This window comes from Harpia harpyja, chromosome 13, assembly GCF_026419915.1.
Source record: "Harpia harpyja isolate bHarHar1 chromosome 13, bHarHar1 primary haplotype, whole genome shotgun sequence".
Classification (NCBI taxonomy): Eukaryota; Metazoa; Chordata; class Aves; order Accipitriformes; family Accipitridae; genus Harpia; species Harpia harpyja.
In genome coordinates, this window is record NC_068952.1 from 30,816,211 (window position 1) to 30,832,885 (window position 16,675).

Below are 16,675 nucleotides of genomic sequence, written 5' to 3' on the forward strand. Positions count from 1 at the left end.
AAGGCCTAAGTGGTGAGGAGGTAAAGTATGTGTTGGTATATAGTTAGTATACTTCAATCACTTCTGTGGACCGATAAGAAAAATTGAAAGGAGACTAAGTGCAAAGAAGGGGCAGACACAGAAGGGGAAAGCTGAAAGGCAACTTCTAATTTTAGCCATTAGCTGAAGTCCTTAAGGCTGGAGTTCAGTAAGCACTTGAAGTTGGCAGGGCTGTTTACTCCCTCTCTTGTGCCACAGCCACCTCCTGCAGCTGCATGTTAAAGAGGATCAGGCCGCTCACTTGGCTGAAGGGGCCTGTGTCTTCTGAGTCCAGTCACAGATGGTATTCACAGAATTTAGGCCACTGGTTAGGAGATCTGTCAAACTGTTTGCAGTAGGTGCAGGACGGCTTAACCGGCTCTAGCTACATGTTACTTAGCAAATTATCTGCATGCCTTGCATTTGTAGTGTAAAATGTCGTGGCCCTTTCTTGTATCAGCATGCCCTGGTGGCATCCATACTGGCCCAGGTGAGCAGTGTGACTGAGGAGTCACTGGCTGACTGCTGTGATGAAGAGCAGAAGCCCAGGACCAGTATGTGTCTCCTTGGCTTGAGGCAGCACAGCTAGAAGGAGCACTGCTTTGCTGTACCCTATAGCCATAGCTCTAGTTCATTATATACTCCAACACAACAGTTTAGTAGTCCCATTTGCATGCACAACATGAACCCTGCTAAACCACTTCCCTTTTATCCCACTAGGTTGCAATTCACATGTCCAGGGACAGGGAATTTAGGAAATCTGCTTTAGACCATCTAATTGGACTTCTTATACAACAGATTTTTACATTTTTACCCTCATATCTCATGACTGCTTACCAGATCCTGAATATAAAGACAATCGAGAGATGAAGAATCTTCCTTCAAAACAGAGACTAGCACTATGTGTCTCTAAAATCCAGCACAATTTGATTTCTTAAAATAATAAGTGTTAATCTACTCATTGCAGTGTTTTATTACTGAGTGCATGGAATCGTGTCAAAAATACGTATTCATCAGGGAGGCACCGAGAGCAGCTTTTCAGTTTCAACATCACACTAGTCTGCTCTATCACATACTCAGAAATGTTCAGATAAAGCTCTGTATCTGGAGCCCAATGCTGCATGTCTGCAGAAAAATATATTTAATAGCATAAATCTGAACTTACCTGCATTCACTGCAGATCTAACTCAAAGCATAGTCTTAAACCAAGCACTCAGCATCCCAGGATTTTGTCTCTGGAGATCAAAGTCTTCATGACTAAAATTCAAAAAGCAGACAAGTAAATGCCAGCAAAGAGCTTTTGTAGTGTGCACATACTCAGGCGCATGCACGTATGCAAACACACATACATGTGCCTCACCACTTGAGATTGTCAGTGGTAGAGGACTGTTATAGAGTTTGTGATATTCTCAGATGCTAATAATCTAGGTGCTTTTGAGTACTTAGTTTGAGTTCACAGTCTGTTTTAAATTCAATCTTATCTGCTCTCCATTTCACTTTTAACCATTGTGTTCTGTCATGAATTTATGTTAATGGCTCAAACATATTTTATTTAAAATTGAAATCAACAGCATAAGTATGTGATAGCTAGCAGATTTTGTAACTTCTTATACTGGAAGAATGAGATGTAATTAATTATGGAGTAAATATTACATATAATGCACAGTTTAATTTTTCTTTACTGGATATACCATGTAATTATCCAAATACACTGCATACCTTTACACTCTGGAGTCTGATCTCAAGTGAATTGTAGCACTTGATCTTCCAAATCCTTACCACTGACTGCAAGGGGAATATCCAAATATATTGATCAGTTGTGCTGTACTTTCTCTTTTTTTTAGGAAACTTCTTCTCTGAACCCAGAAAAGAGAGTGTTCTGCATGTTTTTGTAATAGTAATTATAACCTGTCTAGAAAGATATTTCTTAATCCCTTTCAGAAACAAGAGCTGGAGCTGTGGTTCTGTTGAGGAGCTAAAGAGAAGATGGTCTTGGCCAGCGTGACAGCTAATGAGTAGATCTGAGGGAGAAGAGTGGTAGGGGTGATGCGATGTAGAAGGAAGTAAAGGGCTTGAAGGTGATATGGTGAAAGCCTCAATTGAAAACACAGGTCTGAGAAAGATGGTAGGTTTTGAATGGATATTAAGACTCTGGGGTTATAAGAAAGGAGGAGCTGGAATGCTGTGAGCAGCTGTGGTCCTTCAGGGCAGGGGTTCGTGGTTCCAGGGCTTCTGGATTGAGAGAGGGTTCACAAGAGGGTATCTTTAACTAGGACCCTGGTATAGGGGCAGGACTCACACATCTTTCCCAGTCCTTTTTTGTCTTTATTTCTTCTTTTTCTTTTTTCTTTTTTCTCTCCCTTGTCTGAAATACAGCAGCCTTATGACAAAGATAGCATTTGCTCATCTTTCATTTCTTTATTGTCTCATACATATCATTGCAGTGTTTTCTCATCACGTTTCTTCCCTTTAATGGTGAGTAAATTCAGATGTTGTAGAGACACTCAAGTGAATATGACCTGGATTTTCTTTAGTGTATGACTCTGGATTGAGACAAACCGGAGTGAATAATGTTCTATGGCTTATCATTTTAATAAGTTGTGAAGTTTGAACTATCAAGAGAACTCTCCTTTTATACTTGTGTAATCATTAGAGCTAAACTTTTCAACAGAGCTATGAATTTTCGCCAATAACCCCAAGTTTATTCAAGAGATAGACATATAGCCTCTGCCTATTTTCACTGCCTTAGCCCTCTTTCTTCTCTAATTAACCCAGATGCTAAGTTAATAGTATCTCTGCTTGCTTCAGAGGGAAAAAATGGTGTAAGATCAGAAACAAACCTCACTTTCAGACCAAAGAACTGTCAAAGATGAAGAAGAATCCTTAGCTGGGGACAGAATTCACTTGGAATTGCTAAATGCAAGTCATATAGTTGAGCTCAGAAGACTCTTATTATTGAGGTCAAGGTCTATTCTTTGGTAGGCGTTAAATACCATTACACTGCTTACCACATTTCTGTTAGCTTAGAGGAGCTTGAATTTCAGCTCTGACCCTTGCCTCTCTATAACTTCACAGAAATCATGTAACATTACTTTCTTGTTTCTCAGTCTGTGTGAGGTAGGTTCGAGAATATTCAGCTATACAACTGAATAGGCTAGCCTATGTTGGCATTAATCAGATGAAATACTTAGAGCACCAGGAAATCGGGAAGAGAAGGACATCTCATCCAACAGGTGTACAGTTATCTGCTAATGATTCTGAGCATAGGAAAAGTCCGTTTTAATCACCATGCTACATTTGTCTGTTTTGCTTTGTTAATATGACATTTTTGCAGAATAAATTATGTCACCGTATCTGATCTTCCTCAGGGTCTGTGAATGACCTTCTCTCCTGGAAGTTTGTGTTATACCATATTTTATAAACCTCTTTGTGGGTCATATTGGTACAAAAATGAGAGCTAAATTTAGCTTTTATTGATGGAATTGGGGCTTGCAAACTCATACTTTTGCACAGAAGGTTTAACAAAGCTCTTCTTGACTAAGTACTGGAACTTTGCTATTGTGCTAAAGGAAAAGGGAAGGTTATGAAGGCAAAATCACTTAGTTTAGAAACTTGGTTGACTTTTTTTTAACTTCTGAGCTTGGTGTTGAGTTTTTGAGTGGGTAGGGGAATATATTGGGGGGGGGGTGGCAGAATCAGTTCATTATTAAAGGGAAGTCTAAACTCTGAAAACATTTTAACTAGTGCCCTAGCTAGATGAAATGTCTTTGTCCGCTAAAGAACACGAAGTACTTACTATTTGGTTAAACAAAAGACTAGGAAATATATTAACAGATAATATCTGAATAACTGTTCTGAATAACAGTTTTGCTAACTGGAATGCATTTGGCTTTTATTACATAATCAAACCCAAATTATAAAATGGCAGGAGCTGTGTAGTCACATTCCTTATTTAGTGCTAGTGCTGTAGCCTGCTGAATTGTATGCAGATTGACAAGTTAGGAGTTGATCTCCTATTAAGAACAAGTTCAGCCCAACAGTCAGGACAAACTTCCTTACCTGACAAGAGAGAGCCCTTTTAAGAGGGAGATTAATTTCCTTTTGCCCAGCAAATTTGCCTTGCTGCTTTCTTTGAATAAGTAAATGGTTTTAACCTGAGGAACAGGAGGAAGAGCCCAACTTTTTTGCATATCTTGATCATATCTGTGCCCAAATGTATCTATAGACCAATGACCTACATCCACAGCTCTTCCTGCATTACACTTTAAGGTATAGCTTCCAACTATCTCTGGAATCTGGGTTTATAATATATGGATATAGCATTTTCCCCTACTTTGGACCTAAATAATGTGAAGTGAATGCATCAGAAATAAGCATGTATGTGTTTGGCTGGATCAGGGCCCTAATCTCAAATATAATATGTTAAACTTCTTGGACTTGGGGATATTGGAGATACTCAAAACCTGACTGGACAATGTCCTGAGCAACCTGCTGTCATTGACCCTGCTTTGATAAGGGTGGTTGAGTGACATGATCTCCAGATCATCTCAGCCCTTCTGTGACTCTGTGACAGTGTTACCTTTTTGGCAGCTTTCAACTTGCCAAAGACAGAGATAGGAAGAATGGCAGCTTAGCTAATGCTTTCCAGTGAGACAGCAGGTCAGTACAGCCAGTGGGAAACACCACTACAAGCCACTGGAAGTGACCCTGACAGATTCAATCCTATCAGTTATTTTGTAGGCTCCTGTATATTCATTTGCATAGGTTCAACCAGAAAACACTGTGTATGTCAGGCAATATTCTAATGTTGAGAAATTTCAGTCACATCTTGTGTTAAGGGAGTGATGTGCACTTTTAAATTCTAGCTAAATAAGAACCACATTTGATAGATATTTTTTTTTTTTTTAAATAATCATTTGATATGAAGAATGTCTTTGGAGAATATTCAAAATAATGCTCTCCTGTATCTACATGTGATTGGGTAGGGGCTGGAAGAGGCCAGAAACACATGGATTCATTTCTCATCTTTGCCACTGGATTGTTGGGGGTTTTTTTAAGTCCTTGTAGAGAGCACTTTATCTTCTGTGCTTTGATTTCTTACTCTTTGAAGGTGGCCATCCTACAGCTCTCCATAAAACAGCTCTGGGAACATGGACATTGCTAAGAGTCACAATATGATTAGTAATGTTAACTATCGAAAAAGAACTAGCCAGGCTTTCAAGGGATCTAACAAATGTTTTATTAAGTTCTGTAACAGGATTAGATGCAGCAGGAATAAGTCTAAAACCTTAAGTGTTAGAGTAAAATAGTTTCTTTTTAAAAGTATGGCATTGCTAATAGACTAATAAGGGCACTAGCTTTCTAGGGCACTAGTTATTTTGAAAAATTTGTATTCAAGGTAGGTAGAATGTTTTAGAATAAAGTATACTTTGAAGAAATTAAAAAATCAAGTCGTGTTTTTAATCTTTCACAGTTAATTTACTGCTGTTACAACACTATTACTGTAATGCAGTTAAGTTTAATGTTAATAGAACAGTGTATTCAAAGTATGTTGTAGAGAACTTCATCAATAATTGTAGCTTAGTGATATGTATGTTGTTTGACAGATTTTAGGCAATTGGAGAACATACTTGAATTTTTAATGAAAGGAGGACCTGTGCCTGTTCTGGTTTTGGGAGAATTTTTTGCCAGCCAGGAGAGTAAGAATGTGATAATTACCACAGGTTTACTTCAGCACGATTCTTACTGAGTTTTCTTTATACTGTTAAAGAGTACTAATCTTCAGTCTTTTCATGGATTAACTTCACAAACATGCTTGATATTCTGAAATAGCTGTAAAAGTTTCCATGTGAACCTGTAGGATGAACTGAATTAATAGAAGATACTGCACTAATCTATTTTTCTAACAGTCAAAAAGTGTACAATTCTCATTTACGCTAGAGGTTTGTATTAATGATTTACTTTAAAAAAGTTTACAAATTATATTCATATTGCTGGAGTTGGTAATTAATGCTATTAATAAGTACAGAAACAGTCTGGAAATACTTGATATACTTGGATACAATGAAAAGGAGTATTCTCCAAGTCCCTACTACAGTTTTCCTAAACCTGGTTTGAATGATTCACAGTAAAAGTGGCAGATGGTGGGGGCACTTATAGAAGTGCCACTTGGATATGTAGAAAATTTCATCTGTTTACCTAAAGACAGAATTGGGAAGCTTGTTTGACTTGCATTTATTTTTAAGATTCCTCTACTGAGTGTAGAGAGGAGCTTTACCTGCTGCAATTTAAGGAAATCTAGCAGTGAGGCAGTATGCTGAATGAAACACATCATTTCCCTGAAGCAGAGGAGCATATTTTGAACTGTCAGTTTACTACAATGTTTGTTTAGCTTCCTGGATCCACGTGAATGTATGTAACGTAATTTGCAAGTGTTTTGAATAATATAGACAATAAGATCAAGGAGGCTTCCAAAAAGAACAGGAAATTAAAAGGGCATAGTTCTTCTTTTCTTAACCACTGGACCCCAGTTAGAGCCTTACACAGGTAAACAAAAGCAGAAAAATTAGGTAGCTTAGAGCAGTTGGAAAGAGGGAATTCATATATAGAGACTGCAATGTAATAAAATGTCAGCTGTAAAAGCAGACCTAAGAGAATGCCAGGGAGTATACATCTTGCCACATTGCTTAGAGAGAAGAAATTAAATGCAAAGATGAGAGTGGCAAAGCAAGAAGAGATTGTTTCAGTCTTCCCATCCTCACCTTAAGGACTGATTCCCACTTACTGTGTTATAAGAAGTAAGTTTTTTGATGTTTAAGCTAATTTTGCAGAGCTTCAAAAGCTTAATTGGCTTTGCTGCATTAACAGTAGCTCATTTCCGCATTTTATTGTTTTGGGAAGTGAGGAGCATGACAGTCAGCAACTTCAGAGCGAGTTGTGGGGTGGCACACTGCTGAGAGCCTCTGGGAGCAGATGTTGAACCACAGGTCCAAAACCTGACATTCTTTACAATTTGGAACTTTTTAATAAAGAAAAGTGCTTTTGTTAAGTGGTTATTTTTTCCTTATCTATTCTCAGGGTTGCTCTTGTGGAAAATATTCCTGAAGGGATCAACTATTCAGACAGTGCACCATCCCATTTGTCTCTTTTCCAAGGCTGGATGAATTTGCTTAATATGGCTGAAAAGTCTGTTGACATAGTATCTTCCCAGTGGGACCTCAATCACAGTCATCCATCAGCATGCCAGGTATGTTCTAGCCTAACAAAAGGGTGGGACTTTAACAATCTGTTCTTGTTGTTTCACTATTAATTTTTTAGAACTACAGCCCTTCCCTGTAGCAGACCTATTTTTGGGGGCAGTCTAAAAAACCATTTTCTTATGGGGATTTTCTTGCCAATACAATAGTTTTCTGAGAGTGGTGGCACGCTTGGACTTGATAACACATCCAACACATATTCATATCACTTCCATCTTAGGAAAGGATGTCATTGTGTAATCCTAAGAAACCTCCAAAATTGTACCTATATTAACACATCCATAATTTGGGAATATCCATAAATCTATACACTTATTTTCTATTTGGTGCAACTGATGAAGGAAAAGAGCAAGCATGTGGATTAATTCTGCAGCCAAACAGATGGATAGAATTACACTTACAAAGAACAATGTAGTATCAGATGATTTCTCATACCTTTTCAAAATGAATCTTGGGAGGGAGTAGTGTTCAAGACTTCTGCAGATAAGAGCAATAGGAAAAATCATAAATCACAGTGAACGAGACAGACATGCATTATAATGATGCTGTGCCAACAAACACTTTATTCTTGAGAGCAATCGTCTTAGAAATATGGTAAGGGCAGTTTTCCACTTAGTATCACTTGTGAAACTAAGATATCAAAGAACTGATAGGCTGAGAGTATCTCCTCTTTTCCACCAAATGGATTCTTTGCTGAAAGAAGCCACTCAGCTGACATGAAATGGGGTTAAAATGACAGCCAGGTAACTGTAAGGAATCAACTCTATTATACTATGTCATAAACTCTTCACTTTCCTCTCTAGTTCTGTTGATGCAGTGTGGTAAAATCTGCCTTTTGGTAGATGATAGACAAAGACTGGTATTCTGAGGAACTAAAGATAGTACTGCAAATAACCTGTATTTTCAAGTCATGAACTGGATTCTACTCTTGAAAGAGGCTGTAGCCTAGTTGAATGGCATACATTAACTTTTCTTCAGAATAAATCTGCTGCATGTCCATTTAAAAGAGTGAAAATCTGAGATGAGCAGCCAAATGGAAAATGTAGTGCAAACCCTTCCTTTTAGAATGCTTATAAATATTGGAATATAGTTTGTGAATAAATTTATTGAGTATCAAAATATTGAGATTTTTCACAATGCAATTATGCAGCTAAGCTTTATTTAAATGTATTGCCTAAGAAACTTCAAACCCGTGTACTGTCATTCAAGCAGATGAATTCAAACAGATAGTGCCTTAGATGTTTTTAGGATGTGCATGAATTGGTGTGTGCATGAATCTTTTAAAAATGTTTTGTCTGAAAAAAAATTGAACATGTCGTTTGCTTCAAAACCAGCAGAGCCTAACAAATCCCAAACAGAGGACAAACATTGCAAACTGAAAATTGGGATTTTGGTAGTTAAGCATCAAAGCCCTTCACTGTTCCACATTCTCATGCAAAGTAAAAACTGTAAGATATTGCCAAATGTCAGAACAGGGAAAGGAAGAAGAGACATGTAAGAAGTGGATTTGCTCTTTCATCCTCAAATGCACTGTTAAAGCCAGAAAAATGAAACATTTTTCATAATATTCTATTCTAGTTATCTATTTCTCCTGCTAGTAGTCTTACAAAAGTGAGTAATTACTTCTGTTTAAAGGCAATTAATATTCTAGTCATTTCCTCATTTGTACAGCAGTGTGGGCTGAACAGCTGATAGATCTTTCTGTCAAGCTTGTCTATTCATGCTACAACACTGTACTGTTATTGGCCAGTCTAATTGCTAAAGAAATTGCCAAGAGGCAGTGTTTCTTAGCAAATCCCTGCCCGAGAGAATGTACACAAAGCTTAGTGTGTGAAAGGGAAGGGAGAAAACTTGCACTGTTACATCTGCTCTCTCCACTTGTAAAATGAAAGTGAAATTTCAGAGGAGCTTCAATAACTATAATCTAGTAATTTTCTGATGTAGAAGTCGAATGTCCTCAAGTCTTTACAATTTGAGTTCAGGGAAATTTGCCCCAAAATAGCAGAAACATTATGAAAGGTAAGGGGGTGAGATGCAAAACTTTGGGGTAGTATGGTGCTTAGTGTGTAAGTTCTAGTCATTCCTTGAATGATTCTGGTTTTATTAGAAACTAAGGACATAACCATTTTCCATATGGACCCACATCCTGCTCTATAACTAGCAATTTCCATTTTATGAATATTCAAGGCATATTGCAAAGCAAGGTTCTCTACAAGAGCACTTCAACAGACATGGATTTTTGAAGGAGAAAAGCTGAGTAGGCTTGATTGCTTTTTCTTAATTAGTTACAAGGTTTAGCTACATTCTCTGTATACGTGTTGGTGGAGTTACACACATGCATACACATATATACACATGTATGTCCAATATATATATTGAAGAAAAACACAGGAGGAAATTCTGCAAATTTATATACACACATAGATATAGAGATATATATGTCAACATACATATCATCCATATGTATACATATTGTCCAATTTGTCCAAATGTATATTGGACATGCATATATATGTATGTATACATGTGCATATATGAAATTGCAGAACTTTCTGCTGTATTTTTCTTCATTTTTATTTGTGAGTATGTTACCTCGTGTCCTTGACAGTTGCCTGTCCACTTTTTGTTGTTATAAATCTAAATAAACAGTCATTGCTGACTGAGCTGTCCAGGTCACAACTGCTGTGCTCAGTCACCTGAGTTGATAAGTCCTGCTAAATTGGAGTCTCCAAATGCAAACATATGATGCTACAGTGTTTTGTGTGCTTCTACAGCTTAAGTGGTCAAGCAAACAAATAGTTTGGCAAAATACTGAGTAGGCTTTCTACACCTGCTTTTCTCATTCAGAAGAAAACCATGTGTTTTGGTGACTTTGTGTTGTCATCTGTGCATTTTCAAGATAGCAGGGTAGTTGTCATGTAGAGGCTTTGAGATTTTTGCAGAATGCGAATGTGTGACTCGTCCTGTGGCAATGTGATGTTTAGAGATATCAGAGGACAATGGAAATAATTTTTGAGGATAACTTTTAATTCATTTGCAGTGAAGAGAGAGGTGAACATAAGATCATGCCAATTTCATGATTTTCACAATTCACTTCCTCTAGCTCATCTCATGTTTAGAAACTTTAATTTAGAGTGACCTTTTATAGTTCCAGCAAGTCCTTCCTCTCAAATTTCATTTTATGTTTCACAAATAAGAATTAATGCCATCATGGCTTATTGGTGTTGCCATGACTATCACACAGCTCTCCCTGGATGTCTATTTGAATGGCCATAAGATCATTTAAGGGTAGATCGGTGTCTGATTTTCACAATGATCACGTAAAAAATGGATGGTTCTGACTTTATTTACCTACCTATTGTGCAGCTCCCAAATGGTCTGATGGGAGAAGTCTCCCACTCCATCAGATAATACGTCTCATGTAACCCAGCTGTCCAGCTTTGTAATGAGTCTTTGATGATGAGTCCTGTGTCACTCAGACATGCATTGCCCAAGATCTGAAGTGATTTGTTTGGTAGAACAAATGTTAGTATCAGAGCTTAAGTACCAGTCCTTGACAATTATTAAAAAACCACAAATAAGTACAAAGAGCACACCTCCAAACCTAACAGCTACTAGCAGAAACCAGCTACAATCAGCTATAGAGATCACAGTGTATTTTCTTTTCTGTAAGGTCATCTTTACACAAACATCTGTCCTTTTCAGGTGCTTACATTTCTCCGATGCAGCTGGTACAGACTGAGGCATAGAAAACAAATTTAAAAAGGAGAGTTTTTAAAATGAAAGCACATTCCCTCCCTTTTCATTAGCTGTGTTGCTAGAAGAATTTGAGGACAGCATTTGTTCGGTATTAAATAGGAGAAGTTAAAGTTAGGATTTCTTTCTTTATTTGCTCTATTGGTTTCTGCTAGCATGCTATGATTTTTAGTGATGTTTTATAGAAATACCCAGAGGCTAGATCATAAGACAACTTTTAAAAATATTAGGAGAATTACATAGAGTAAATCCAGAGAAAATTCTGGAAGTAAACAGTTTTATTTCCATGGAAAGAAAAAGCTAAGCATTGTCTAAACTGTAGGAATCTAAGTTACTGAAGAGCACAATAATTCAATTTTAGAGTACTTCAATAAATACAGCATTTTCATGTTCATATCTCTCCTATTTTATTTTTAATGAGGAGAGCATGCTGATAAAGACAACAGCAGGCAAGGGAAATCAACCAGGCTAAAATCAGTCTGCCTAGTGACTGCTAAGAAATTGCTCTGAGAGCAATTTCAGGGCCTTTTGGTAATGATACCTTTCTTTTTTTTAAATTCACCAGGTGGCTGTGGCAGGGTACAGTTGGGACTGATGTTTCAGATGTACAGTAGTTTAAAGTTACCATGAGAATGTCAGTTTGTTCGTGTGATAAGTACTTTTTACATCCTATTTTGTCACTTTCAGTAGGTTTTTTGAAACAGCCCAGTGAAAAGTGTAAGAGAATATTTTATCAAGATAGGCAGATTTCTGGTGGTATTGTTTGTTAAAATGCAGATATTGTATAAGGTAGCATGCTGCAGTTTCATAGCACTTGGCTGCTACTATTTCTCAGTCCTCACTAGCTGGGTATATAGAAATGATTCTGATCGCTGTCACGTAGTCGCGCAGCAGCCTGGTATTGTCTTGCAAAAGGAACGTGGTCTGAATGACAGCATGAGGGTTTGCATTGAACAGAAGCATTTCGAATTTGCTGACAGCAGTGACAAAACTCTTCAGACCTTCTGTCCTGTCTTTTTTCCTTTTCATAGAACAAACCAGTAAAATTGCAAGTAAACATGTCAGAAAGTATAGAATCTGAGTTTCAAATTAATATTAATGGGGAAGAAGGCCAGGTTCTTCAACAATGAAGGAAGAATTTCTAGTACCCTACTTTACTATAGTACATACAGATTTTTAAAAGCAAGCTGTGAATTTTTCATAGTTGTTTAGAGTGTCTAGACTAAGCCTTGGTGAGTGTATGATTGCCTGCTGAGGGATGATGCAGAGAGAGATGAAGCAGAGGGAATTCCTTCCAGTTCTGGCACCGGGTGGTGTTTTTTGTATACCTGTATAAACACACATATTTGTGGTGAGTGCACTCCTAGTCTTAACCATTACTACTTAGAGATGCTTTAAATGTTTTATCAATTTGAGGGTTTACCATTTATGGACATAATTGGACAAAAAAGGATATTATAAATGCATAGCTTGTGGTGTCCTTGATGGGAAAAGGGATGTATTTTCATAGAAGATGTCTTCATTGGAATGCAGGACTGCACTCCAAGTGATCTATTCACCCATAGGATGGGCCGTTCAGCTGGCAGCATGGCCTGTAAGAGACAACCAGGTGATCCATTAAGGATGCTATGTTGGTCGCATCAGGGCATACTAAGATCAGGTAAAACTCAGGAAACGCTGCCATGTTGGTTTTTGTCCAAAATAAAATTAATACAGAAAGTACAGGCTTGTTTATCAAAGCTTTTGTAAATCATATATAAACAAAATCTTGTGCAGATAGAAGTGGCAATAATGTCCAAAAATAATTACCATGGGAAAAAAACTTAAGAAACCATCTCCTGAAACAATTTTATCAGCTTTAGATGTTAACTTTCTAAGCTTTTCTTTAGCAGAACAGTTAATGTGTTAATTCGTATTAATAATGCGAATCACCTTCCATCAAATTTATGAATGCTTTGCCCATGTTTATTTTTGTATGCTAGAGCTTTCTACTATGCTTCTAGTCAAAAATCAGCTTTTACAGATAACCCAAACAAAAACAGTGCTGTCTCTGTCTTTCTACCTAGTAAATTAAATCAACACACAGAACCTTTCTGAGTAGCTGTTTCTACATATAAGTTGAATTATTTAACACGCAAGCCTTTTAGTCCTTAATTTTCCCTGCTCACTTTTTGCAAAGATATAACTAATAAAAATCAAAACTGCTGGTGTCTCCAGTTGGTGGACCCAGAAGAAGTGGGTCCAAAGGCTGCCTGAGCCTTGCAGCGAAGTGATTGCTGTTCCCAGATTCAGTTAGTCTAGCAGTGTCAGTCCACAGCAATTGTGGGAGAGACCCTCTTGGGGGGAGCAGGGCCCCCAAGAATACTGGTCAGTGCCCCTCTGCTCCCCCAGAATCACAGTGGAGCTGCTGCATAACTCTGCAGCATCCATCCCCTCCACCCTATTATCTCATTAATTCTTACCTCTGGCAACAGCTGCCCCTATTCTCCTTAAAAAACCCCAACCCAATCACTGACGTGAGAATTAAGGATCCTTTTAGCTTCATGAGGAATATGAGGGAAAGCCACTCCCTGACTTGCACAGCAACTCCGTAAGTGCATTTCGGTGTGTGAGTTAAATCATGGGTGTTATTTCTTAGATATGGGACCACCTAGTCACCTCGAGAAATGCTGAATGTGAGTATGAGGAGCATTTGGAGCTTCATGCAAACCATGTTTTTGTTTTCCTGTTCTGTTAGCCATTGACTAATGCTTTCATTATGGCAGTATCTTGTTGACTACTGAGTTCCTGTGAGCCCTGGGATGAGCAGGGAGCTATGCTGTGGATTTGAGCCAGCAAGCAGGCATACATTACAAAATTAAAACATAAACAGTAGTTCTGTGTTTCCACTGCAGCCTCTGGCTGCCCCGTAATTTTGAGGAAGCTAGTTTTTAGGAGGCTGGGTATTCTTACTTTGCCACATATATTCAAAATAAGTGAATATTAAAAAATAGGTCTGTACTGTAGACAAATGAAGAGCTACTTTCTGTGACTGCTTAATGCTTAAGGCCCAGCACAGCTCCAAGTGTCCATCTGTGCAGACGATTTACAGGGCAAAGGGTGGCTTTCCACCGTCTGCTGCTTCTGGGTGGGAGGTGGGAGGAGGGCTTCTGTCTGAGGTTTTGTTAGTCCATGCTACGTCAGATTGCATCATCCCAAACTGCTTTTGCTTTGGCCATTTTTGTTGAATAGAAAGATCCTTTTAAGAGTTTTAGAGTAATAGTTTGTACAGAGAATTATCTAACACGGTTCTGTGGAAAGCTTTATCTTCTACCTGATTGTTTGAAAGTTGATAGGACTGTTGCTTTTCTGTTTTAGCTTTACTTTGTGGCCAGCATTATATTGTATCTAAAGTGAACCCTGTAGGTAGGGCAGGCACTTTGTCAGCTGCTTAAACCCAAAGTTTTTGTGTATTTGACTGCTAACTGTAACTGGCGTCTGCTGTAGTAAGCTAGAATGGCAGCAAGGAAATGGGTTCTAACTGTGGTTGTAGTAACACAGCACAGTATTGATACACTGGGTATTTTATTCTTGACATTGTGTAGTTAGATGCTAACTAAGCATTTTTCTTTAAGTTAAAATATTAAATCTAAAAATTAAACTTTTACTATGCAATCAGAAAGTCTACTTTTTCTTTGTTTCTTGGATATGGCAAAATGTGGCCATTTAAAATTTTATTTTTCATGTGAAACAAATGTCTTGATTTCTGGTTTAACATGTATCTAGCTCGGTATGAGATTCCCTTTTTTGTTCTGTGTTAGAAATAGGGCTTAAATAGTAAAGTTACAACACTGTAAAAAGGAAAAGCATATGAAATACATGTAGATCTTTGTTTTCCTTCCTTGTATAGCTCATTTAAAGATGAGCACACGACCGCTTGAAAATGTATTGTACTATGGTTAGAACCACTTACAAAAAAATCATTCAATACAGAATAAGTGTAATAAACTCCTTTCCTTGCACTTTTAATCCTGATTTAACAGAATGTAATTATTTAGAAGAAAGTTAATGTAAAAATATGTTCATGCACCATAAAAAACCTGGACACTTCATTCTCTGCATGTCACCTGTCATCAATAGTATTGCACAATCTGGGAAAAGGAAGAAGCAAGTTTGGCCTTCAAAATGGTATTTGTCCAAGAAAAAGTTGTTTGAGCTGCTAACCGTTAGGGTAGATTTAACCATATCTAGGAACATATTTACTCAACTGTTTTACAGTATGTTTTTGTTTTAACGTGTGTCTTTAATTTGTTGATATGCTGTTTGAACAATTCTATTCTTACAACAGTCTTACAACTTCTGCTTTGCTTTAATGTTCTTCCCAGGGTCAGCGTCTTTTTGAAAAATTGCTTGAACTGGCATCCCGAAATATTGAGATAAAACTGGTGAGCGATATACTGCCAATGGAATCAAAGGTATTAAACGACTTGAAAACAAAGGGTAAGACCAAGGTCTTTATGTTGTTATGCCATTGACTGCTACTGAATGTTCCTTTTACTTAAAATGCAGACTCAGATGATGTATAAAACGCACACTACTGGTTTAGCACTGTTACCCTATAGTCCTTCAGCTTTCTCTGGTTCATAGTTATCAAAAATCTGAAACTCTGTTACTGTAGTTGAAGTTTGCAGTTTGCAAGTGGCTAAAAAGGTGGTGCAGTGATTGGATAGATATTTAAACTCACTATAGCTATTCTAATGTAGGCAACGTAACCTCAGAGACTGCTGTCATACCTTGTGGGACAAGATAATTTCCTCTTTTGAGCAATAGCAAATTAAATTAATAAAACAATATGTTTGTGATACAGATGATTCTGAAGCACTGGAAAATAGACTGTCAGTCAGATTTAGCCAACTGACAAGTTTTTCTGTGTTATGTGTATTTCGTAGGTGCCTGCTTTCCCAATCGTTGTTTTGAGGCTTAAAATCCCTATCCAAAGAGGGATTACACACTGGCACTACATGACTAAACTTGCTTTATGTAAAACTGTGTGGAAAAATAGCAAAGAGAGTTTAAGAAATGCTGAAAGAAATTAGAATCTCTTAGGAGTTTTAGAAATTTCATACATACTTCTGAATAATAATACATTAATTATCTATATAATCTGATAAAAGTATGATTTTAAGGGTAGGATACATTTATCAAAGGACAAAAAGAACTTATATATTTTGATGATGATCATTTTTGACACAGATTACTATATCGATCACAAAGGGAATTCTAAAAAATAAATTAAGCAAAGCAGTTGCTATGTGTAGCAGCACCCTAACATAACATGTCTGATTATGATAAAGAATAAAGAACACCCTTTTCCAACAAAGATCAATCTTTATTTGTTTAAATTCCTTGTAATCTCACTGGGCAAGTAAAAGAACACTACTGATGGAAGTCCTGGTCCCTTAAAGAGATCATCTTTTGATCAATACTGACATGTTATTTAAATGTAATAACTACAGAGACTTGTCATATCACCAGACTGCCTATTCCAGGGCTTTGATTATTTCTGTTACACAACCAAAAGTGGTATTGATCCTTTGATAACCAGTAAGAATACACTGGCTTTGTCAGACATCTGTGAAGTAAGGAATTATCTTTTTCTGCTGTGT

The 16,675-nt window shown here is 37.4% G+C and overlaps 1 protein-coding gene across 2 annotated transcripts in view; it reads left to right on the forward strand.

The window, feature by feature from the left end:
- PLD5 (phospholipase D family member 5) overlaps positions 1-16,675 on the forward strand; it is a 203,845-nt gene that overhangs the window by 121,102 nt on the left and 66,068 nt on the right. For both annotated transcript variants that reach the window (XM_052806205.1, XM_052806206.1), the window contains 2 exons: positions 7,096-7,264; positions 15,395-15,509. In XM_052806205.1, coding sequence (XP_052662165.1) covers positions 7,096-7,264; positions 15,395-15,509 — 284 coding nt within the window. The remainder of the gene's footprint in view (positions 1-7,095; positions 7,265-15,394; positions 15,510-16,675) is intronic.